This window comes from Mobula hypostoma, chromosome 4 (assembly GCF_963921235.1).
Source record: "Mobula hypostoma chromosome 4, sMobHyp1.1, whole genome shotgun sequence".
Lineage (NCBI taxonomy): Eukaryota > Metazoa > Chordata > Chondrichthyes > Myliobatiformes > Myliobatidae > Mobula > Mobula hypostoma.
Window position 1 is genome coordinate 170,293,355 of NC_086100.1, and position 25,100 is coordinate 170,318,454.

At 44.7% G+C, this 25,100-nt stretch overlaps 2 protein-coding genes across 3 annotated transcripts in view; one reads left to right on the forward strand and one right to left on the reverse strand.

Moving 5' to 3' along the window:
* Positions 1 to 809: 809 nt before the first annotated feature.
* LOC134345781 (sialic acid synthase-like) lies at positions 810 to 24,328 on the reverse strand. The gene is made up of 6 exons (XM_063046978.1): positions 24,133 to 24,328; positions 19,038 to 19,253; positions 3,215 to 3,314; positions 2,982 to 3,136; positions 2,179 to 2,445; positions 810 to 1,125 (listed from the first exon to the last, which is right to left on the reverse strand). The coding sequence occupies exons 1-6, from the start codon at positions 24,262 to 24,264 to the stop codon at positions 928 to 930; spliced, it is 1,068 nt and encodes a 355-aa protein (XP_062903048.1). The 5' UTR covers positions 24,265 to 24,328; the 3' UTR covers positions 810 to 927.
* LOC134345782 (clathrin light chain A-like) overlaps positions 24,183 to 25,100 on the forward strand; it is a 53,889-nt gene continuing 52,971 nt past the window's right edge. The window contains exon 1 of one of the 2 annotated variants that reach the window (XM_063046979.1): positions 24,183 to 24,519. In XM_063046979.1, coding sequence (XP_062903049.1) covers positions 24,327 to 24,519 — 193 coding nt within the window. In that variant the 5' untranslated portion in view covers positions 24,183 to 24,326. The remainder of the gene's footprint in view (positions 24,520 to 25,100) is intronic. The other variant, XM_063046980.1, reaches the window with a different exon arrangement.

Below are 25,100 nucleotides of genomic sequence, written 5' to 3' on the forward strand. Positions count from 1 at the left end.
AACATTGCATTTGCCTTCCTCACCACAGACTCGACCTGTGAATTAACCTGTAAGGAATCCAACACGGTATCCCATCTGTCATTTCTTTGCCCATTCTCCTAATCTGTCTGTAGCCTCTCTACTTCCTCAAAACTACCTACTCCTCCACCTATCTTCAAAATTGTCTGCACACTTTGCAACAAAGTCATCAATTCCATCATTCAATTCATTGACATATAATGTAAAAAGAATCCGTCCCAGTGGAATCAGACCTCTGTAGTCACCGGCAGCCAGTCAGAATAGGCTCCCTTTATTCCCACTCTTTGCCTCCTGCCAGTCAGCCACTGCTTCATCCATGCTAGAATCCAGAACCCTTCCTGTAATACACAGTGTGTTACAGCGTGTTCCATCTATGAAACACACTGACATTGTCGCCCAGGCTGCCTGTCAGCACCTCTCAAATCCACAACCCCTATCACCAGTGTGTACCATCTATGAAACACACTGATGTTATTGCCCAGGTTCCCCACGATCTCTATCATCAAGACAGTTGAGGACAAAAGATGCAGGAGGAACAGCGCCATCTGTGGGTTCCTCTCAGTCTCCCACCAGCCCGACTCGGAAATACATCACTGATCCTTCATTGCCACTGGGTTTAAAATCCTTGGAATCCCCTCCCAAAGTATCTTCAGCAGGATTGCTGCAGCACAGGCTAACTCACCATTACCTCAGGACAATTCTGGACAGGCAAAAATTGCCAGCCTTGCCAGTGATGTCCGAACTCCAAAAAAAAAAGAACACGAATGGAATTCAAAATTTGATATAGCAAATCATTTTATTTCATTGATTATTACAGAATAAATTGTTAATTAATTAATAACCCCACAACCAGACTTGGCATTAATCAAGTTCTAATTGGCTTAATTTAAGCATCGTCTCTGTGTAATCTTAAGAACTCTGCTTTCCGATCACGTCCTCAGTGATTGATTCATCTGCACCTATATTTGCTGTGACTTTCTTTCCCACCAGGTTAAAGATGTCGCTTGGTTCAACACCTTTGGGGACTGCAACCTTTACAGTCATCATGTCCATGGTCAGGACTGTTCCTGCTGGAATATTTACCTTGGCTACAACCGACTTCCCCAGCTACAAGAGAAAGAGAAGGTAACATTATTGCTTTAAGATCACATACCATTGTGCATTAAGCTGTGCTACGTTCTCCCAGATTTCACAGGTTTAAGATGGTGCTGGTGCAACACGGCGTTGCTTTACTGGCGGCAAACAAATCTACCAACCACTCTATTAATCACACTTTTTCTGGACAATGATCACTGCAATCAATAGCCTGCAACTTCCCTTTCCGAGTTGTGCTTTTGAACCACCGGTATGACCTGGCATTTTTGCAGCGTTCTGGGGATTCAGTGAACCGGAGTCTCAAAGATGCAGTACAGTTGCGGCAACATGGCGGGCACGGGTCAAATCCAGTTGGCGGGGCAGAGTGCTGAGAGCAAGGAACAGGCTGATGTGTGGCCATTGCTGGAGCAACGTTGGGGCCGAATCAAAGCAGCAGGACCCGGGCCGAGAGCAAGAAACAAGTCCATGTTTGGCTGAATTAACAGCAGGGCCCGATTGAAAAGGTTGGGGTGTTGGGGCCAGAGGCGAGAGACAGGCCCGATGTTCCGTGAGGTTTACTCATCTCTGCATTGAACTGAGGCTGTGGCCTGCGACTAACAGACTCCTGGACCAGATGCTGTGACGAACTGGCTTCGTGGCTGTGGGCTCACTTTCATGAACTTTAGTTCTGAGTGTTAGTTGTTTACTCTTTATTGTTTGCACGATTTTTTCCCCACACATTGGGTGTTCAGCGGTCGTTTTTAATGGGTTCTATTGGGCTATTAGGTTTCTTTTCTTCTGGTGGCTGCCTATAGGAACATGAATTTGATTGTGTATAATATATATACAGTACTTTAATAATAAATGTACTTTAAACTTTGTTATGTGTTTGGGAAACAGGAAAACTTGAACTCATAACAGCACAGCAAACATGAGACCATTTTATTGCACAAGGATTAACTTCTTAAAGTTGAACACTTCTTTGCTGGAGGAATGTAAGAATGCTTCAATACTTTTCAATAAATCTAACAAAACCTCAAAAACCAGGGGGTTTTTTTGTTTACCCTTCAATACTGACTTCAGTACCTTGTTATGGCAGGCCATCTCACAGGGCAACATCTGTTTGAGGGAAGACCCCAACGCCCACTCCACAGTGCGGATCGAGCGGACCAGTTCTCGCAACTCATCTGGCTCCAGGGAAGCCTGGTGGTCATTACCCTTCCAGGTTTTGTCCAGGGTCACATGACGCTCCACAACTTTGGCTCCCATAGCAACTGCTGCTATGCTTATAGCTATTCCAGTCTCATGCCCGGAGTATCCAATAGGAATGTCTGGAAACTCCTTTTGGTATTCCTGGAGGGGCCAAAAGGTCAACAAGTTAATCTTTCTGCAGGTCTCATTTGGTTTGCAAACAAACATTATCCATGACTGAACTATGCCAAAAGTAGGTCTGGCTTCAGAAAATAAATTAGAGAGGAGGCCTTCAGAGAAACAAGCAAGATACTTCCTACCACAGCGTTCAATTGGCCAGAGGACAAAGTCAAAGGGAAAAGATGAGCCAAGAGGCTATGGCAAACTAAAGGCACTGCCTGAAAGGAGCAAGTTTAATATTTGACTTCGTGGCAAAATTGATGAACTGTGAAGGGATAGAAGTTGTGGACTTTGTGTGGGAAGGAGCAGGGGTGGTGAAGGGAGGGTGTGTGGAGAGAACTGGCTTAGAAAAACTGGAACTGACTGGGCAGAGGGAATGAATACCATTTCTCAATCCATGATTTTACAGACTGTGGAGGTAGCAGGAAGAAAGAACAGTAACGGTTGTCAGGTGAGGAAAATGGGTCATTTAACTAACGTGTTCTACTCATTGTGAAATTACGGTGTATTGTACTGACTGTGATAACACGCAGGTTAACATCTTCAGCTTCTAGTGGATATGCACTGGTGCACTGAAGGAAGCAGAACTTGGTGCTGGTGGCCTTCATGATTTTGTAAACTTTCCTCATTATTTCCATGCTTTGCATCCCACTGGAGATGACCATTGGACGCCCTGGTAACACAAAGAAGTCATTAGTAACGGTGGAAACAGAAGTCCCAAGGTTCAGGGGAATTACTATATCCTATTTACCTTTTTTAGCAGCTTTCTCCAAATATGGAAAATTACTGGTGTCCGAGGAGCCAACTTTAAAGAAAGGCACATTCAGTTCATGAAGAAATTCTACTGCCATCTAAAAACACAGAAAAAATAATAATTTAACTCTTCACCATTTATCTCCTGGAAAGCACTCTTCTCTGCCAGTGTTATGAATCTGCACCCCAACGTGCCTGCCCACCTCTATGCTTCTCATTGCTTGTTTATTCTTTCTGGTTACTGAACGATGTCATTCAGCAGGACAGGGTGCAGAATGGATTCACAAGGTGTTGCCAGGACTGGCCACTCCAGTTACAAGGAAAGAATGGACAGGCTGAGATAGTTTCCCCTGGAGGCTGGAGAGGGGGTGGGGGGGTCACATATTGAGGTTTATAGAGACAGACAGGGTAGATTTTTTCCCCAAGGCAGAGGAGTCTAAATCATCATTACCAAAGTTAAATAAATTGCCATATGCACGAGTACATGTATGAAGGGGTGCAATGAAAAATTTACTTACACAAACACATAGCATCAGATAAGCAGCATTCACAAGAAAAAAATTTTAAATTTATATACAATTTTGTACAAGAAAGAGCACAATTAGAACAGAAACCATTTTAGTGACAAGTGACTACAGTGTTGCCCTACTGAGATAGTGATTAGGGTTGTGCAGGTTGGTTCAAGAATCAAATCAAAGTTGAAGGCGAGTAGTTGTTGTTGGACCTGCTGGTGTTTGACTTCAGGCTCCTGTAGCTCCTGAGCCATGGAATCTACAAAAAGGTGGTGTGGCCATACTGTGGAGATATTTGATGATTGATGCTGTCTTCTTGAGACAGCACGTACTGGAGATACTAATATGGACGAGGGGGGATGCACCCATAAAGTATTATGCCTACTTCATAACTTTCTGGCTGCAACAGTAACTTTTCAACAATGTCAATAAAATCAGTTTTACTGGCTGTTGATTATGGGAAGGGAAAGGGTGGTAAACAGCCGACAGTCTACATTGCATGATAAATGGTACACAGGGTCAGTTTTAAATTCCTGAGCGTTAACATACCAGTTGTGATTCAGAATATGGAGATTGCCCACTTCTTGCTGACCAATGTATCCTTTAAAAAAAATTTATTTATTGAGATACAGCGCAGATACAACCCTTCGAGTGGCACTGCCCAGCATCAATTTATGACGAATTAACCTACCAACCAGTACATATTTGGAACGTGGGAGGAAACTCACATGGTCACTGGGAGAACACACAAGCTCCTTACAGACAGCAATGGGAATTGTACTGGTACTGGTACTGTAATGTGTTGTGCTAACCACTATGCTACCTTGTCGCTCCAGAGCCTTAGTGCCAATAGGCATACTCCTGCTAGAAGTGGCAGAAGAACACAGGACAAATCAATAAATACAGACAATCCCCTCCTTAGTGGAAACGCCTACAAAGAGTAGTGGAACAGACTAAACACAGGAGATCCTGCGGATGCTGGAAAGGCAGAGTAACAAAATGCTGGAGGAATGCAGCTGGTTAGACAGCATCTACGGAAAGGAATAAGCAGTCAACATTTTGGGTCGGGACTCTTGATCAGGACTGGAAAGGAAGGGAGAAGCTGCCAGAATAAGGTGCTGGGTGTTAAGAGAAAAGAGGTCAAGCTAGATGGTGATGAAGTGAGAAGCTGGGATGTGATAGATGGAAAAGGTAAAGGGCTGAAGAGGGCAGCCTGTGACCAGTGGTGTGCCTCAGGGATCGGTGCTGGGACAGTTGCTGTTTGTCATCTATATCAACAATTTGGATGATAACGTGATAAATTGGATCAGAAAATTTGTGAAGGACACCAAGATTGAGAGCGCAGTGGACAGTGAGGAAGACCATCAAAGCTTCCCAACCATGTACCTATCCAAATTTTTCATAAAAGTTGAAATCGTTGAAATGGTTGATCTGGACCAGCTGGAAAAATGGGCAGATACATGTGAAATCTTCACTTTGGGAGGACCAACCAGGGTAGGTCTTAAACTGGTTAGAACAGAGGGATCTGGGAGATCCATAATTCTTTGAAAGCTTTTGGCATATTGGCCTTCATAAATCAAAGTATTGAATACAGGAGTTAGGATGTTACATCGAAATTGTACAAAATGTTGGTAAAACCTAATTTGGAGTATTAGTCCAGTGTTGGTCACCTACCTACGGGGAAGATGTAAATAAGACTAGAAGAGAGCAGAGAAAATTTACAAGGATGTTGCCAGGACCTAATGACCTGAGATATAGGGAAAGGTTGAACAGATTAGGGAACACAGAAGACAGAGGAGATTTGAGAGAAGTGTACAAAATTACGAGGGGTATAGATCAGGTAAATGGAAGCAGGCTTTTTGCACTGAGGTTGGTTCAGTCTACAACAAGAGGTCATGAGTTAATGGTGAAAGGTAAATGTTTAAGGGGACCATGAGGAGGAACTTCTTCACTCAAAAGGTGGTGAGTGTGTGGAACGAGCTGCCAGCGCAGGTAGTGGATGCGGGTTCGATTTCAACTTTTATGAAAAATTTGGATAGGTACATGGTTGGGAAGGGTATGGAGACATATGGTCTGGGTGCAGGTTAGTGGGACAGCGGACCATGGGAGAAAGGGAAGGAGAAGCACCGGGGAGGTAACAGGCAGGTGAGAAGAGAAAAGGCAAAAGGAGAGCCAGTTTGTGGAATGGAAGGAGAGGGAAGGGGGAGGGGGGAAATTACCATAAGTTAGAGAAATAACCGATTGAAAAGTAGTGGATACAGCAGTCTGTCACAGGAAATCCCTCCCCACCACTGAGCACATGTACAAGGAGCATGCTACTAGAAAGCCACGTCGATCATCAAGCGCCCCACCATCCAGGCCATGGGCTCCTCTCACTTCTGCCATCGGGAAGAACGTGTAAGTCCCACGTCAACAGGTTCAGAAACAATTATTAGCCTTCAGACACCTGGCTCCTGAACCACCGTGGATAACTTCACCCACCTCAGCACTGAACTGATTCCACAACCTAAGGACTCTACAATTCAGGTTCTCGGTATAATTTATTACAAAAAAATATAAAGGAGGATAGTAAAAGCTTCTTCAGGTATGTGAAGAGGAGAAAATTAGTTAAGACCAAAGTTGGGCCCTTGAAGACAGAAACGGGTGAAATTATTATGGGGAACAAGGAAATGGCAGATGAGCTGAACAGGTACTTTGGTCTCTTCACTAGGGAAGACACAAACAATCTCCCAGATGTAATAGTGGCCAGAGGACCTAGGGTAACAGAGGAACTGAAGGAAATTCACATCAGGCACAAAATGGTGTTGGGTAAACTGATGGGGCTGAAGGTTGATAAATCCCCACAGCCTGATGGTCTGCACCCCGGGGTACTTGAGGTGGCTCTAGAAATCGTGGATGCATTGGTAATCATTTTCCAATGTTCTATAGATTCAGGATCAGTTCCCGCGGATTGGAGGGTAGCTAATGTTATCCCACTTTTTTAAGAAAGGAGGGAGAGAGAAAACAGGCAATTATAGACCAGTTAGTCTGACATCAGTGGTGGGGAAGATGCTGGAATCAATTATAAAGGATGAAATAGCAGCACATTTGGATAGCAGCGGCAGGATGTCCGAGTCAGCATGGATTTATGAAGGGGAAATCATGCTCGACTAATCTTCTGGAATTTTTTGAGAATGTAACTATGAAAATGGACATGGGAAAGCCAGTGGATGTAGTGTACCTGGACTTTCAAAAAGCCTTTGATAAGGTCCCACATAGGAGGTTAGTGGGCAAAATCACAGCAAATGGTATTGGGGGTAGGGTACTGACATGGATAGAAAATTGGCTGGCAGACAAGAAACAAAGAGTAGGGATTAATGGATCCTTTTCAGAATGGCAGGCAGTGACTAGTGGGGTACCACAAGGTTCGGTGCTGGGACCGCAGCTATTTACAATATACATTAATGATTTAGATGAAGGAATTAAAAGTAACATTAGCAAATTTGCAGATGATACAAAGCTGGGTGGCAGTGTGAAATGTGAGGAGGATGTTATGAGAATGCAGGGTGACTTGGACAGATTGGGTGAGTGGGCAGATGCAGTTTAATATGGATAAATGTGAGGTTATCCACTTTGGTGGCAAGAACAGGAAGGCAGGTTACTATCTGAATGGTATCAAGTTAGGAAAAGGGGAAGTACAACGAGATCTGGTGTCCTTGTTCATCAGTCACTGAAAGTAAGCACGCAGGTACAGCAGGCAGTGAAGAAAGCTAATGGCATGCTGGCCTTCATAACAAGGGGCAAAGAGGTCCTTCTGCAATTTTACAGGGCCCTGGTGAGACCACACCTGGAATATTGTATACAGTTTTGGTCTCCAAATTTGAGGAAGGACATTCTAACTATTGAGGGACTGCAGCGTAGGTTCACAAGGTTAATTCCCGGGATGGCGGGACTATCATATGTTGAAAGACTGGAGCGACTAGGCTTGTATACACTGGAATTTAGAAGGATGAGAGGGGAACTGATTGAAACATATAAGATTATTAAGGGATTGGACATGCTAGAGGCAGGAAACATGTTCCCGATGTTGGGGGTGTCCAGAACCAGAGGCCACAGTTTAAGAGTAAGGGGTAGGCCATTTAGAATGGAGTTGAGGAAAAACTTTTTCACACAGAGGGTTGTGGTTCTGTGGAATGCTCTGCCTCAGAAGGCAGTGGAGGCCAATTCTTTGGATTCTTTCAAAAAAGAGTTAGATAGAGCTCTTAAAGATAGCGGAGTGAAGGGATATGGGGAGAAGGCAGGAAAAGGGTACTGAGTGTGGATGATCAGCCATGATCACAGTGAATGGTGGTGCTGGCTCAAAGGGCTGAATGGCCTACTCCTGCACCTATTGTCTATTATTATTATTATTATTATTATGTTTTTGAATTTGCATAGATTGTCTTGTTTTGCACATTGACTGTTAGTCAGTCTTCGTAGTTATCAATTGATTATATTGTATTTCTTTGTTCTACTGCAAACAAATGAATCTCAGGGTGTATATGGTGACAATGATTTTGACAATAAATTTACTTTGAACTTCCAGTATTGGAAATTTGCCCTTACAGAATTGACAGATCACCATTCAGAAATTCTAAACACAAAATAAAATTCATTCTTAGCAAACTTGTGAAAATGTGCAAATAAATCAGCCTCCAACCTGATGGCATTAACATTGATTTCTATACTGGTTCCCCTCTCATCTCTTCTCCCCGCAAGTGAATACCTCCCTCTAAGTGGCCCTCCTTCTTCCCTTTTTCCCCCCCACTTTGTCTTTTCCTATTAAATTCCATCTTTTTCAGTCATTTATCTCTTCTATTATCACTTCCCAGTTTTTTTTTACTTCATGCCCTCTTCCCCCAACTGGTCTCACCTATTCAACTTCCTTCCCCTCACCTTATTCTTGCTTCTGGCCCCTTCCTTTCTAATTCTGATGAAGGGTCTTGGCCCAAAACGTCGACTCTTTACTCCCCTCCATAGATGCTGTCTGACTTGCCAAATTCTTCCACTGTTTTGTGTGTGTTACTAAATAAAGTAAATTTTCTTTTAACTCAGGTTACAGAACAGCAATATGGACTATTTTCAAGGAACACGATACCCTGTTTCAGGGTGAGAAAGCTCAGCACTACCTTCAGCTGTAGCTGTAGACACTTCCAGCCGAGCAGCAGTGAGGGCAACTGTGTAACTGGACCACTGCACAAAGTTCCCCTTTGTCTTCCTAGACTTAGTTAATCTGGGACAGTAAATAGAGGGGTTTCCTCTTAGGTCCACAGCATGATCAGTTTGATAAAAGGGGTTACTGATGATATGAGTAACCAAGACCCATGCCTCATACAGACAGACATGTATGTGTCTGCATCTTGTGGCCATCTTCACTGTCCTCTGTATTCAGTCTAAAGGTATCAGTATTTTGGGCACAATCTTGCAGTTTGTTGACTGACTGTGCACAGAGACACACACAAGTCAGAGAGGCAGCAGTAGACGAGGCAGAGGAAGAGCTATACACAAGGAGGAGGCCTCTCAATCCTCATTCCTGCTCTGCCTCTAAGATCATGGCTGATCAGATCACAAACTCAACTCTGAATTTCAAACTTTCACCATCTATAAATGGAAGACCTAACCACTTGTCCTATTGTACTCCAAGGCTCCCACAATCTTTAAGAAAGAGAGTGTTCTAAAGAATCAACAATCAAATAAAAATTCTCTTTATCTACCCGAAATGGACAACTCATTCTTTTAAGATATAATCACACAACAGGAAAAGTCCTCTCCACATCCAGACTATCAGGATCTCTCATGATCTTATACTTCAATCAAGTCCTCTCTCACTCTGCAAGCTCCAGTACAGGCCCAGCCTGTCCAATGTTTCCTCAGAACAACCTGCTCAAACCAGGCAAAAGTCACGTCCTCAAATAGTTACTCACCCAAGTAAAGAACATCATCATGACAAAACCAACCACCTCTGGCACAAGTGGCTGGATTAGAAGTTACAGTCACGACTACACATTCTTCCTCTTCTTGCATCCTCAGCTCCCAGTGGAGCATAGGCCATGGGTGACCTCCCATCTCCATCACTCTCTGTTCTGAGCCAGTTTCTGGAGGGTGAACCCAGGAGTGTCCCCTTCGTCTAATTTCAGCCTCAACATCCCTCTTCCATGTGTTGTTCGGATACTCTTTATTCTTCTTTCCTTGGGGATTCCATTTCAATGCCTGCCTGGTGATGTTGTTGCTTGGCTTCCTCAATGTGTGGCCAATCTACCTCCATTTCTGTTTGCGTATTTGTGTTTCTAATGATTCCTGGCTGGTGCCTTCCCACAGTGTCTGGTTGGTTACTTTGTCAGTCCATCTGATGATTAGGATCCTTCTCAGGTACTGGCTGATGAAAGCCTGCAGTTTCTTAGTAACACACATCAAAGTTGCTGGTGAACGCAGCAGGCCAGGCAGCATCTCTAGGAAGAGGTACAGTCAACATTTCAGGCCGAGATCCTTTGTCAGGACTAACTGAAGGAAGAGTGAGTAAGGGATTTGAAAGTTGGAGGGGGAGGGGGAGATCCAAAATGATAGGAGAAGACAGGAGGGGGAGGGATGGAGCCAAGAGCTGGACAGGTGATTGGCAAAAGGGATATGAGAGGATCATGGGACAGGAGGGCCAGGAAGAAAGACAAGGGGGGGGGACCCAGAGGATGGGCAAGGCGTATAATCAGAGGGACAAAGGGAGAAAAAGGAGAGTGAGAGAAAGAATGTGTGTATAAAAATAAGTAACAGATAGGGTACGAGGGGGGAGGTGGGGCATTAGCGGAAGTTAGAGAAGTCGATGTTCATGCCATCAGGTTGGAGGCTACCCAGACGGAATATAAAGTGTTGTTCCTCCAACCTGAGTGTGTCTATCCACGGCCTCCTCTATTGTAGGCTACCCTATTGACGTCCTATGTGATGAGGCCAAACTCCCTGTAGACATGCTTAAAGTTGTAATAGAATTTAAAAAATGACTCCATCATAATACAAGTACGTATTTTAATGTCACAATTTCTGCGTATACCCAACTTGGTTTACAGATTAGACAAAATTACTAAACAAAGTATTACATAAAACAATTGTAGCCCCCCCAGCCAGCCTCAGGGTCGCTCGGCTCACTGTCGTCTAGGGAAACAGCCCTCGGTCCCGCCAAACTGGGTAATAGTTTGTGTGGATGCTGTGTGATGTACCCCACCCCACCCAAATAACAGACAATATACCAGATATGATTAAATGATTTACAGTTTATAGATATTACTGGAACTATATAATTAATAGAGAATACAATATAAAAGGAAAATAAAAGGCACCACACTTATCAAAGTTCAATCTCTTCGTGTACAAACAGTTGGAGCTCAGGACTCTTCTTCTTCACCCTGCGACCCCTTAGACCACCTCGACCGCCACCTGGGACCAACAACGGTGGTCGACCAAACACTCCACATGAGTCTGTCTCCGTCTCCTCTCCTCACCCTGGACCTCGAACTCCTGCTCGGGGGCTGACCCCGTTAGCAGACTCACAGCACCTGGTCCATCCTCCGTCTCTCTCTCTCCCGCCTTCTCCTCAAAACCCCGTGCATACAATGTCTTACAGACACACCAAAAGCATACCAACTATCCCAATTGGTTCGTAACACCTTCTTATCAGTAACGTGATCCAAACAAACTGCTAGCGGGAGGACTTTCTCAGCAGTTAACATAACAAAGAAGCCCTTTCAATTATAACATAGCAAAGAAGCCATTTTAATTAGACTACGCAGTGACATATAAAAAAAGAAACTCCTTACACAATACAATAAGGATACACCTTATGCTTTTATTTCTTTTAGGGACCACAACATATTAGGGAGACTTAGCGCAGGGAAGGCTGCTCAAGTATTTCACAGTTCTTTTCAGCAGAAAACCAAAGTTTGACAGAGAAGGTCACTGGAGCTGACATGTACTTTACATCTTTCATCATTAAGAAAACCTGCCATTCCAGGTGTGTAAGCACACCGGCAAGCTATTCAGGAAAACATTTCCTGATTCAGAAATAGCAAAAAAACTATACCTGCTCATCAACCAAGACAGCAGCAATTGTGAACATGGCACTGGAAACTGAATGTTCAGAGGATCTGTACAAGTTCATCCAGACAGAAAAAAGAGCATACAGTATTTTGGTTTATAAAAGCAATGATATCATGTGTGAGAAGGAATGTGCTATTTTAGCCAGGTACTAGAATGAAACACAGGATAAGGTAACAGTTGGATTTGTAGACATGCCAGTGTGTAATGATGCCAAAGCTGAAAACATATTCAACTCCATTGCATCATCCATGCATGACAAAGGCCTTGGATGGTCTAATTGTGTAGGATTTAGCAGTGACAACTGCAATGTGATAATTGGCAAAAACAACTCTGTCTTATCAAGAGTGAAAGCACAGGCCCCTCATATTTACAGTGTTGGCTGTCCAAATCACCTGGTCAACATTTGTGCCAAAACTGCTGCTAAGGAGCTCTCAATGTCACCTGAAGACCTGCTCATTGACATCTACTACTACCTTGAGAAAAGTTCCAAACAAAGAGAAGACCTAAAACAGTTTCAAGAGCTCTGCAATGTTGCCCAGTAGAGAGTACAAAAGCATTGTCCTACATGCTAGCTTCCTTTAGGAAAAGGTTTGAACCATCTGCTCCACCAATGACCAGCCTTTATTTCATATTTTGAGTCAAAGAGTGAGAATCAGAAGTTATCTCATATTCAGAAGAGGCAGAAAGACCCCCAAGTGAAAATATACACATGCTTTCTCCATAACATAGTTAATTCAGAAACAAAGGTTCTGAACTTAAAGAGGGGTAACTTTGAAGGTATGAGACGTGAATTAGCTAAGATAGACTGGCAAATGACACTTAAAGGATTGACAGTGGATATGCAATGGCAAGCATTTAAAGGTTGCATGGATGAACTACAACAATTGTTCATCCCAGTTTGGCAAAAGAATAAATCAAGGAAGGTAGTGCACCCGTGGCTGACAAGAGAAATTAGGGATAGTATCAATTCCAAAGAAGAAGCATACAAATTAGCCAAAGAAAGTGGCTCACCTGAGGACTGGGAGAAATTCAGAGTTCAGCAGAGGAGGACAAGGGGCTTAATTAGGAAGGGGAAAAAAGATTATGAGAGAAAACTGGCAGAGAACATAAAAACTGACTGTAAAAGCTTTTATAGATATGTAAAAAGGAAAAGACTGGCAAAGACAAATGTAGGTCCCCTACAGACAGAAACAGGTGAATTGATTATGGGGAGCAAGGACATGGCAGACCAATTGAATAATTACTTTGGTTCTGTCTTCACTAAGGAGGACATAAATAATCTTCCAGAAATAGTAGGGGACAGAGGGTTCAGTGAGATGGAGGAACTGAGCGAAATACTTGTTAGTAGGGAAGTGGTGTTAGGTAAATTGAAGGGATTGAAGGCAGATAAATCCCCAGGGCCAGATGGTCTGCATCCTAGAGTGCTTAAGGAAGTAGCCCAAGAAATAGTGGATGCATTAGTGATAATTTTTCAAAACTCATTAGATTCTGGACTAGTTCCTGAAGATTGGAGGGTGGCTAATGTAACCCCACTTTTTAAAAAAGGAGGGAGAGAGAAACCGGGGAATTATAGAACGGTTAGCCTAACGTCGGTGGTGGGGAAACTGCTGGAGTCAGTTATCAAAGATGTGATAACAGCACATTTGGAAAGCGGTGAAATCATCGGACAAAGTCAGCATGGATTTGAGAAAGGAAAATCATGTCTGACGAATCTCATAGAATTTTTTGAGGATGTAACTAGTAGAGTGGATAGGGGAGAACCAGTGGATGTGGTATATTTGGATTTTCAAAAGGCTTTTGACAAGGTCCCACACAGGAGATTAGTGTGCAAACTTAAAGCACACAGTATTGGGGGTAAGGTATTGGTGTGGGTGGAGAATTGGTTAGCAGACAGGAAGCCAAGAGTGGGAATAAACGGGACCTTTTCAGAATGGCAGGCAGTGACTAGTGGGGTACTGCAAGGCTCAGTGCTGGGACCACAGTTGTTTACAATATATATTAATAACTTGGATGAGGGAATTAAATGCAGCATCTCCAAGTTTGCGGATGACACGAAGCTGGGTGGCAGTGTTAGCTGTGAGGAGGATGCTAAGAGGATGCAGAGTGACTTGGATAGGTTGAGTGAGTGGGCAAATTCATGGCAGATGCAATTTAATGTGGATAAATGTGAAGTTATCCACTTCGGTGGCAAAAATAGGAAAACAGATTATTATCTGAATGGTGGCCGATTAGGAAAAGGAGAGGTGCAACGAGACCTGGGTGTCATTATACACCAGTCATTGTAAGTGGGCATGCAGGTACAGCAGGCGGTGAAAAAGGCGAATGGTATGCTGGCATTTATAGCGAGAGGATTCGAGTACAGGAGCAGGGAGGTACTACTGCAGTTGTACAAGGCCTTGGTGAGACCACACCTGGAGTATTGTGTGCAGTTTTGGTCCCCTAATCTGAGGAAAGACATCCTTGCCATAGAGGGAGTACAAAGAAGGTTCACCAGATTGATTCCTGGGATGGCAGGACTTTCATATGAAGAAAGACTGGATGAACTGGGTTTGTACTCGTTGGAATTTAGAAGATTGAGGGGGGATCTGATTGAAACGTATAAAATCCTAAAGGGATTGGACAGGCTAGATGCAGGAAGATTGTTCCCGATGTTGGGGAAGTCCAGAACGAGGGGTCACAGTTTGAGGATAAAGGGGAAGCCTTTTAGGACCGGGATTAGGAAAAACTTCTTCACACAGAGAGTAGTGAATCTGTGGAATTCTCTGCCACAGGAAGCAGTTGAGGCCAGTTCATTGGCTATATTTAAGAGGGAGTTAGATATGGCCCTTGTGGCTGCGGGGATCAGGGGGTATGGAGGGAAGGCTGGGGCGGGGTTCTGAGTTGGATGATCAGCCATGATCATAATAAATGGCGGTGCAGGCTCAAAGGGCCGAATGGCCTACTCCTGCACCTATTTTCTATGTTTCTATAATGTCACACAATGTTATGACAAATTCAATTTGAGTTTTCAGAACAAGGCAGCTATCCTCTTCAAATTGGATCAGAGTGTAGAAGAGCTCCTGCATGACATAGCAAGCAGATTTACTCAGCTAAAGGTATTGAGAAAACAGAACATTCAGGAGATAGATGTGAGCAACCCTGAAATTCATCGCCCAGATGAACAGCTTTTTACTGGGTACCTGGCAAGGAGGCAATTGCTAAGCAAGGAAGCACAAGAGATCCACCCCCCCCCCCTTTACAAGATAAAGCAGTTCTTCAAAGATGCCAGAGCATTCTATGTCAGGTGCTTTCAAAAAATCTTGGAGAAGTTCCCAATGAGAGACCAAATCTTGTAAAATCTGTCAGTGGTCAATACAGAGAGCCAAGATGAGGTGAATCCAGAGCAGATTTTGACTTTGGCAGAGAGATTTCCAAATGTGATCAAGGCAGATGCAAGAGAACATCTCCACTTGGAAGTCCTGGATTATGTCTCAACTAACCTTGAAGGACTGGTGCCAAACTACAAAAGTTTGCCAGTTGATGCGTTCTAGGGGAAGCTGTCCAAAGTAAAATCTGTGAGCACAGGGCAGTTGAGATTCAAAGAGCTCTGCCAGTTGATGAAGCTGCTTTTGGTGCTGCCAAATTCTAATTGTGATGTAGAAAGGGCATTCAGCATTGTGCATCACATTAAGACAGAATTCAGAAGCCAGATGTCTCACAAAACACTTGCGAATCTGATGTCTTGCAAAATCAACAAATTAATTGACACAGACTGCTAGGAGGTTGAGACTTACAGCAGAATGCTCAAATCTGCCAAGCAAGCCACATCACAGTACAAGGAAAGTTTCCAAAAGAAATAGAAAAGCTATTTGCATTAGCATTTAGCTATTAGCATTGAGACTGCCAATAAAATACTCAAAGTAAATAGTTTCAATATGTGATCAAATAAATTGTTGTGTTCTTTCATAATCAAATGTCCTGTATACATGCACCCTTGGAGGTCGACCAGGGGGTGGGGGTGCTACCTCCCTGAAATGAGTTTTTGCAGGGTAGGATGTCTTCTACTCTGCCATTTCATCATGGCTGATCCAACTTTCCTATCAACCCCAATCTCCTGCCTTCTCTTCATTTCCCTTCATGCCCTGACCAATCAAGAATCCATCAACCTCTTTCTTAAATATACACCAAGACTTGACCTCAGATTCCACAGATTCACCACCCTCTGGCTAAACAAATTCCTCCTCCTCTCTGTTCTAAGAGGATGCCCCTCTATTCTGAGGCTGTGTCCTCTGGTCTTGAACTCTCCCACCATAGGAAACATCCCCTCTATCAAGACCTTTCACCACTCGATAGGTTTCAATGAGGTCACCCCTCATTCTTCTGAATTCCAGCAAATACAGGTCCAGAACTATCAAATGCTCTTCACATGACAAGTCATTCAATCCCAGAATCATTTTTGCAGATACAAAGGGTGTAACCTTCATAATGATACCAGAATCATGTAGAGTCATAGGAAGCCATCAGTTCCAGAATCATCACTGCTGGTTTAAAAATCAAGCACAAGAAGATAACAGCTCGTGTTATCCAATGTGATGCACTAACAAATGATGTTAATGAAGACAAAGACAAGTTCTACAATGCACTCAGTGAAGTAATCAGCAGAGGGAAGGAAAAAGACATGACCATTGTAATGGGAGCTTTTAATGGTAAAATTGGCAGGGATAATGTAGGATATGAACAGGTGATGGGGAAACACGCTCTTGGAGAAATGAAGGAAGCTTATTCCCTCACAAGCAAATACAAAAGGCAATATGAATGTCACCAGACAAGGTAACTGAGAACCAGACTGACCACGTATGCATCTCAAAGTAGTTTTGAAGATCACTCCATGATGCAAGAGTGAAACAAGGTGCAGATGCAGGATCAGACCACCATCTTCTGATCGCCAAAGTACTGATGAAGCTGAAAAGAAGCTACACACCACTCAATCAGCGACTGAAGTACAATGTGAGCTACCTTAAAGAAACAGTTCAGAGATTTGTTCTCACACTTTCCAACAGGTTCCAAGCACTTGAGGACTTGATATCAAAGATGAATGGACTGCTGTCAAAGAGGCAATAAATGAAACTTGTGAGGAAGTGCTGGGAAAAAGGACTTTCAAGCATAAGGAGTGGATTACACCAGAATCAATGGAAACAATCAACAAAAGACCAGAAGAAAAATGTAATGGGAGCAGAACTAGGATCGGGAAAGCGGAGGCACAGAGGGGATATGACGTAGTGCACAAGGAAGTAAGGAGAAACATTAAGAGGAACAGGTGAGTGTACATCAACACCCTTGTACCCCAAGCAAGAGCCTCAGCAAATGGGAATATGAAGAACTGTATGATACTACCACGAAACTAGCTGGCAAATTCAACCAGATCAACACCCAAGTGAAGGATACAGATGCAATGTCCTAACTAAAGCAGCCGAGCAGCTCCAGCATTGGGCACGGTACTTCAGTGAGCTTCTGATCAGGTCACCTCCTCCAGAATCTCCCTTAATTCCAGGAACACCGCCCGACTTGGAAATCAATTGTGCCAAGCACTTTTCTAAAGTCAGGAAAAGCAGCTAGCCCAGACAGCATACTACCAGAGCCTTTGAAGGCAGACCCTAAACTTCCGGCAGATATCCTCTACACTTCGTAGTTCAACACAGGGACAGCCCTTCGGCTCTCAATTGAATACCATAATTTGCCAATGCACAATGATCCCTCAGAAGTTATGAAAGCTACTGTCCTGTCTCTTGCCCCATAAGATGCTGCCTGACCTACTAAATACCTCCAATATTTAAAAAATGCAAACACGAGGAAATCTGCAGATGCTGGAAACTCAAGCAACACACACAAAAAATGCTGGTGAACGCAGCAGGCCAGGCAGCATCAATAGGAAGAGGTACAGTCGACGTTTCGGGCCAAGACCCTTCTACAAGACTAACTGAAAGAAGAGATAGTAAGAGATTTGAAAGTGGGGGGGGGAGGAGATCCAAAATGATAGGAGAAGACAGGAGGGGGAGGGATGGAGGCAAGAGCTGGAAAGTTGATTGGCAAAAGGGATACGAGGCTGGAGAAGGGAGAGGATCATGGGACGGGAGGCCTAGGGAGAAAGATAGGGGAAGGGGGGAAGCCCAGAGGATGGGCAAGGAGTATAGTGAGAGGGACAGAGGGAGAAAAAGGAGAGTGAGAGAAAGAATGTGTGTATAAAAAATAAGTAACAGATGGGGTACAAGGGGGAGGTGGGGCATTAGCAGAAGTTAGGGAAGTCAATGTTCATGCCATCAGGTTGGAGGCTACCCAGATGGAATATAAGGTGTTGTTCCTCCAACCTGAGTGTGGCTTCATCTTTACAGTAGAGGAGACCGTGGATAGACATATCAGAATGGGAATGGGACGTGGAATTAAAATGTGTGGCCACTGGGAGATCCTGCTTTCTCTGGCGGACAGAGCGTAGGTGTTCAGCGAAATGGTCTCCCAGTCTGCGTCGGGTCTCGCCAATATATAGAAGGCTGCATCGGGAGCACCGGACGCAGTATATCACCCCAGCCGACTCACAGGTGAAGTGTCATCTCACCTGGAAGGACTGTCTGGGGCCCTGAATGGTGGTGAGGGAGGAAGTGTATGGGCATGTGTCGCACTTGTTCCGCTTACAAGGATAAGTGCCGGGAGGGAGATCGGTGGGAAGGGATGGGGGGGACGAATGGACAAGGGAGTCACATAGGCAGAGATCCCTGCGGAAAGTAGAAGGGGGCGGGGGAAGGAAAGATGTGCTTAGTGGTGGGATCCCGTTGGAGGTGGTCCTCTGGGCTTCCCCACTCCCCCTTTCTTTCTCCCAAGGCCTCCTGCCCCATGATCCTCTCCCTTCTCCAGCTTCGTATCCCTTTTGTCAATCAACTTTCCAGCTCTTAGCTCCATCCCTCCCCCTCCTGTCTTCTCCTATCATTTCAGATCTCCCCCTCTCCCTCCCACTTTCAAATCTTACTGTCTCTTCTTTCAGTTAGTCCTGACGAAGGATCTCAGCCCAAAACGTCGACTGTACCTCTTCCTATAGATGCTGCCTGGCCTGCTGTGTTCACCAGCTACCTCCAATATTTTCTGTTTCATCTCACACCTGCAATTTTTCTCCACATTGCAGGGCATCAAATCACAAAACAGTAATAAATTAGTTAGAAATGCCCTACAGACAGTACTCACCTCATCCATGCCTGATGCTGTGAAAAAGATACCAATTTCTTGTGCATACTTTGACAGCTCCCTGTATTGTTCATGACTGAACTCCAGGTGGCGTTTATGATCACCATACGTGGCACCCCAGGAGTGTTGGGATGTGTAAGGTCTCTCCAAAGCTGCCTTGTTAAATTTGTACTCCAACTCACTCTTTTGGAACTTAGCACAATCCGCCCCACATTCCTAAAAGAAACAGACAGCAGAGATTTACAAACAATATCCAACATAAATTTCACGTTTCAATCCCTGTACAAACTTGTAAAAGACCTGTATTTATACAAAACTTAAGATATTCAAAGTTCCGAAGACAAAAAGTATAATTATTGTCTTGAAGGTGAAATATCACTGATTATTGTCATTCAGCTTGGGAATAACATTGGCCTGAATAACAAGAACTGCTCGGCTCTTTTAAGTGGATTGTGAACATCCAGAGATCAACTTTAGTTTTACGTTGTATCCAAAAGTTGCCAATAGAGAGCAGAGAATTTATGCTTCTCACAGAAGAGCAGAACCAACTCTGAAGGGCAACAACACACAAATAAAAGTTCACTTGCAATAGTTAGGCATAACATGAGCCCACACAGAGAATGGTGCCTGAAGTGCACTTGCAAGGGATGCTAATGGAGACCAGTATGATAAAGGTATTTAAGATGCTCTTAGATAGGCACATGAATATGCAGAGAATGAATGGATATGGATATCATCTAGGTACAAGATATTAGTTAAGTTGGGCATTTAGTTACTAGTTTAATTAGTTCAATATTTAAGGAAAACGCCCAAGGCATTCTACAAGTATGTGAACAGCAAGAGGATGAACTGTGTGAGAACAGGACCAACCAGATGCGATAGTGGAAACACGTGAATGGAGTTGGGGGAGGTAACTGTGGTACTTAATGAGTACTTTGCTTCAGTATTCACCAAGGGAAAAAGACCTTGGCAACTGTGGGGATGGCTTACAGCAGACTAAAATGCTTGAGCATGTAGGCATTAAGAAAGAGGATGTGCTGGAGCTTTTGAAAAGCATTAAGCTGGATAAGTCACCAAGACCGGATGAGATGTACCCCAGGCTACTGTGAGAAGCTAGGGAGGAGATTGCTGAGCCTCTTGCGATGACCCTTGCGTCATCTATAGGGACGGGAGAACTACCAGAGGATTGAAGGGCTGAAAATGTTGTTCCCTTGCTCAAAAAGGGAGTAGAGATAACCCAGAAAATTATAGACCAGTGAGTCTGACTTCAGTGGTGGGTAAGTTGTTGGAGAAGATCCTGAGAGGCAGGATTTATGAGCATTTGGAGAGACATAATCTGATTAGGGATAGTCAGCATAGCGTTGTCAAGGGCAGGTCGTGCCTTACAAGCCTGATTGAATTCTTTGAGGATGTAACAAACACATTGATGAAAGTAGAGTGGTGGATGTAGTGTATATGGATTTCAATAAGGCACTTGATAAGGTTCCCCATGCCAGGCTCCTTCAGAAAGTAAGGAGGCATGGGATCCAAGGAGACCTTGCTTTGTGGATCCAGAATTGGCTTGCCACAGAAGGCAAAGGGTTGTTGTAAATGGTTTGTATTCTGCATGGAGGTCGGTGACCAGTGGTGTTCCATAGAGATCTGTCCTGGGACCCCTCCTCTTTGTGATTTTTATAAATGACCTGGATGAAGAAGTACAAGGGTGGGTTATTAAGTTTTCTGATGACACAAAGGTTGGGGTGTTGTGAATAGTCTGGAGGTTTGTCAGAGGTTACAGCGGGACATCAACAGGATGCAGAACTGGGCTGAGAACTGACTCCAGCCCGGATAAGTGTGAAGTGGTTCATTTTGGTAAGCCAAATTTGAAGACAGAATATAATATTAATGGTAAGACACTTCACAGTGTGGAGTATCTGAGAGATCTTGGGGTCCATGTCCATAGGACACTCAAAGCTGCTGCGCAGGTTGACAGTGTTATTAAAAAGGTGCACGGTGTGTTGGCATTCATCGACCATGGGATTGAGTTCAAGAGCTGTGAGGTAATGTTACAGCTGTATAAGACCTTGATCAGTGGAGTACTATGTTCAGTTCTGGTCACCTCACTACAGGAAGGATGTAGATAATATAGAGAGAGTACAGAGGAGATTTACAAGGATGTTGCCTGGATTAGAGGGCATACCTTATGAAAATAGGTTGTCTGAACTCAGCCTTTCTCCTTGGAGCAACAGAGGATGAGAGGTGACCTGATAGAGATGCAGGGCCCTGGTGAGACCACACCTGGAGTACTGTGTGCAGTTTTGGTCTCCAAATTTGAGGAAGGACATTCTTGCTATTGAGGGAGTGCAGCGTAGGTTCACAAGGTTAATTCCTAGGATGGCGGGACTGTCATATGTCGAAAGATTGGAGCGACTGAGCTTGTATACACTGGAATTTAGAAGGCAGAGAGGAGATCTTATTGAAACATATAAGACTATTAAGGGATTGGACATGCTGCAGGCAGGAAGCATGTTCCCGCTGATGGGTGAGTCCAGAACCAGAGGCCACAGTTTAATTAGGGGTAGGCCATTTATAACGGAGTTGAGGAAAAACTTTTTCACCCAGAGAGTGGTGGATATATGGAATGCTCTGCCCCAAAAGGCTGTGGAGGCCAAGTCTCTGGATGCTTTCAAAAAAGAGATGGATAGAGCTCTTAAAGTTAGTGGAATCAAAGGTTGTGGGGATAAGGCAGGAACTGGATACTGATAGTGGATGATCAGCCATGATCACAGTGAATGGCGGTGCTGGCTCGAAGGGCCGAATGGCCTACTCCTGCACCTATTGTCTATTGTCTATAAGACGATGAGGGGCATTGATCGTGTGGATAGGCAGAGGCTTTTTCCCAGGGCTGAAATGGCTAACACGAAGGGGCATAATTTTAGGGTGTTTGGAAACAGGTACCGAGGGGATGGCAAGGGTAAGTTTCTCTCACAGAGAGTGGTGGGTGCATGGAATGCACTGTTGGCGGCGGTGGTGGTGGAAGCAAATACATTAGGGTCTTTTAAGAGCCCCTTAGATAGGTAGAAGGAGCTTAGAAAAATAGAGGGCTATGCACTAGGGAAATTCTAGGCAATTTCTAGAGTAGGTTACATGGTTGGCACAACATTGTGGGCCAAAGGGCCTGTAATGTGCTGTACATTTCTATGTTCTATGTATTCAAGTACATTTATTATCAAAGAATGTATAAATTAGATAACCTTGAGTTTGGCTTGGTCACAGGTAACCACAAAACAATAAACCCAAGTGAACCCAATTAGATAATAAAAATACCAACACTTGATGCGCAAAACAATTGAAGTGAACAACAGCATTCCAAACCGAAAGTGAGTTCTCAGATCTGAACCCTCAAGCAGCCCAAAGCCTCGCTTATCAGTTCATTATATTGGTGGGCACTCAGCACAGTGGTCAGGGTAGTCTTCAGCGCCATAGAGATGACCATACTAGAGAATGAGTGAATTGGCTCTCACTCTGGACCCTGACACCCCCGCCTTTTCAGTCTGTCTGGGTTGGGGTTTAAATTGACCAAATAATGGAACGGCCAAAGGCTCCTACACCCTGGAGAGAGAGAGAGTGAAGTCAGCTCTCACCTCCAGTCTGGGCCGGCGTACACCGCTGCTGTGAAAGGCTTTGGGCTTAGATGCCCAGTGACCTGCTCCGGACTCAAATTTCACTGCCCAGCCCAACTCTGCTCTCAGGCTCTTCCAATCAGCTTGGTGCCCACAGCGGTCAAACCTGACTCCCGGGCCAGCTGCATGGGTGTCGGAAATCCACCTGCAACTCACCATCTCAGCTCCACCACTGAACTTGCCTCACCATCACTCTCCCCCTCACTGTTTGTGGTGATAATTTAACACCATTTACCTCAGAAAAGGCATTTTTAGTGATGCTTTTAGTCAGATTTCTTAGCTTTTTGACTGCCAGAAAGCTGTCGCACATCTTAACCAAAATTGGTGGATGAATGGAAGACGAGATAAAGCAGCTCTCCACCTAGAGGTTGCCAGAGTTCAGGTACTCACTGCTATAAGGGATTATATTTAATATTGCCTGTAACCACATTCCAGAATCTATGTGCTTCCATAAGGGATTGCACTTATGGCCCGTCTATAAATATCCTTGGAAAGATGAGAGTGAGCCTCCTAGAACCAGGTATGTCAGTCTGATGTATATTTTCAAGTCAGGATGTGTGAGACCTGGAGAGGAACTTGGATGTGGTGGTATTCCTGTATCATTGTGATCTGGGTTAGTAAATGCGTTTTGTAGATGGTAGGCACTAAAACCATTCTGTGCTAGCCGTGGACTTAGAGAATGTTCAGAGTGGTTGATTGTGGTCGGTGGGGAGGTGCACAGGCAGCGAAGACTGAACAAGCAGGCTGTGTTGTCCCAAGTGGCACTGAGCTACTTCAGCTCTTTACGCTGCTCTCACCCAGGCAAGTGGTGTGTTCCATCACACTTCTGATTTGTGTCTTACAGATGAGGACAGGGTCTTGGGAAGTCAGGAGGCTAATCACTGAATGCAGGAAGCCCAGCCTCTGACCCACTCATGTACCGGGGTAGTTTCGTGGACAGTCCAGTTCAGTTTTAGTCAGTGTTGATGATGGGACTCGGTGATGGCAATGCCGTTTAATATCAAGGGGAGATCATCATTGTCAGACGCATGGCTGTTACTTCACACTTGGAAAGGGAACCTCGCACCAATTTTTAAAATACAATTAATGTTGGAAAAATTGTCAAAGATGCTGTATTGATTGCAAAAGCTTAAAGTACGGTTTAGAAGCAATAAAGGAGGCGATTTCCCGAAGAGGTGGGTAGGGGAACTACAGGCCGCACACAAATGATAGGGGAGCAAAACTGGACCCAGCCTGTGGAACCAGCCACGTCTCCGGCTGCCGATGTCAGCTCGGCAGACAAAGCTAAGTAGAAAACAGCAGGGACACCTAGTGAGTCCGGCTGCAGAAATGGTGCCGGGTCGGGTCAGGTCAGGTCAGGTCCTCTCCCTCACTCGGGTCCTCCTCCCGCCCCAGTCCTCTGGAATAGCCCCTCCAAAACCCCAGTCTCCCACCTTGGCCATGCGGATCATCTTCTTGGCGATGTCTATGTCGCCCTGGTGGTTCTGGCCGATCTCGGCAATGATGAAGCAGGGGTGGGGACCGCCGATGGGGCGCCCCGGGCATAGCTCGAACTCCAGCGGCATCGCGACCCCTCCACAGCACAGACAGCAGCACCGGCGGGCAGCAGGAAGAGGGGAGGCTGCGCATGCGCCTTATCCCCGCCCCGTCTCCCGGGCAACGCAACTGCTTCCGGTTATGGTCTCGCCCTCCCAGGAGCCAAATTCCACTCGGGGCACAAAAAAAACTGCTGGAAGAGAGCGACCTAGTTTGGTTGGCCGGCCGGCCAGAGGGGTGGCTGAGTTGGCTCGACTGGAAGCTGGCTGTGTTTTGCTTGATGCGTGAGTGTGTTTTGGAACCTGTTGAGGGAAAGAGAGTGGGGAAGGAACGGAAATTGCTGGGAAGGGGTCGTGTGGGTCCGGTAATGGCGGACAAGATAAGAGGCGGGTTTGAGGGAAAGAAAGTGGAGAAGGAGAGGGATAGAGACTTGGGATCAGAGGTAGGCAGCTGGGGAGAGGTGGATTATTGTGAAGGGAGAAATAAAGGGAATGAGGAGGTAGTGAGGGGTCGGATGAATAAAAACCAAGACAAAGGGAATAAAAGAATAAGAAATGATAGTGGAGAAAGCTCTGAAAGTGAGGAAGATGAACAAGCTCAGATAGGAGGTGTTGTCATAATTAGGTTTAATGAGAAGGCTCAGGGACATATGAAGACAATTAACCCGTTTGTGCTAACAACAACTCTGACAAATAAGATAGGGAAATAGTATTTGCAAAAGGCCTTAATGATGGCAACTTATTGGTAAGATGTGCGAATGAGGAACAACTTGAGAAAGCACTCAAGCTAAAAGAGATAGGAAGATGCAAGGTGGAATACACTGGGAGGGTGGGAGCACAAAATAATGGTTGTAAAGGAGTGATCA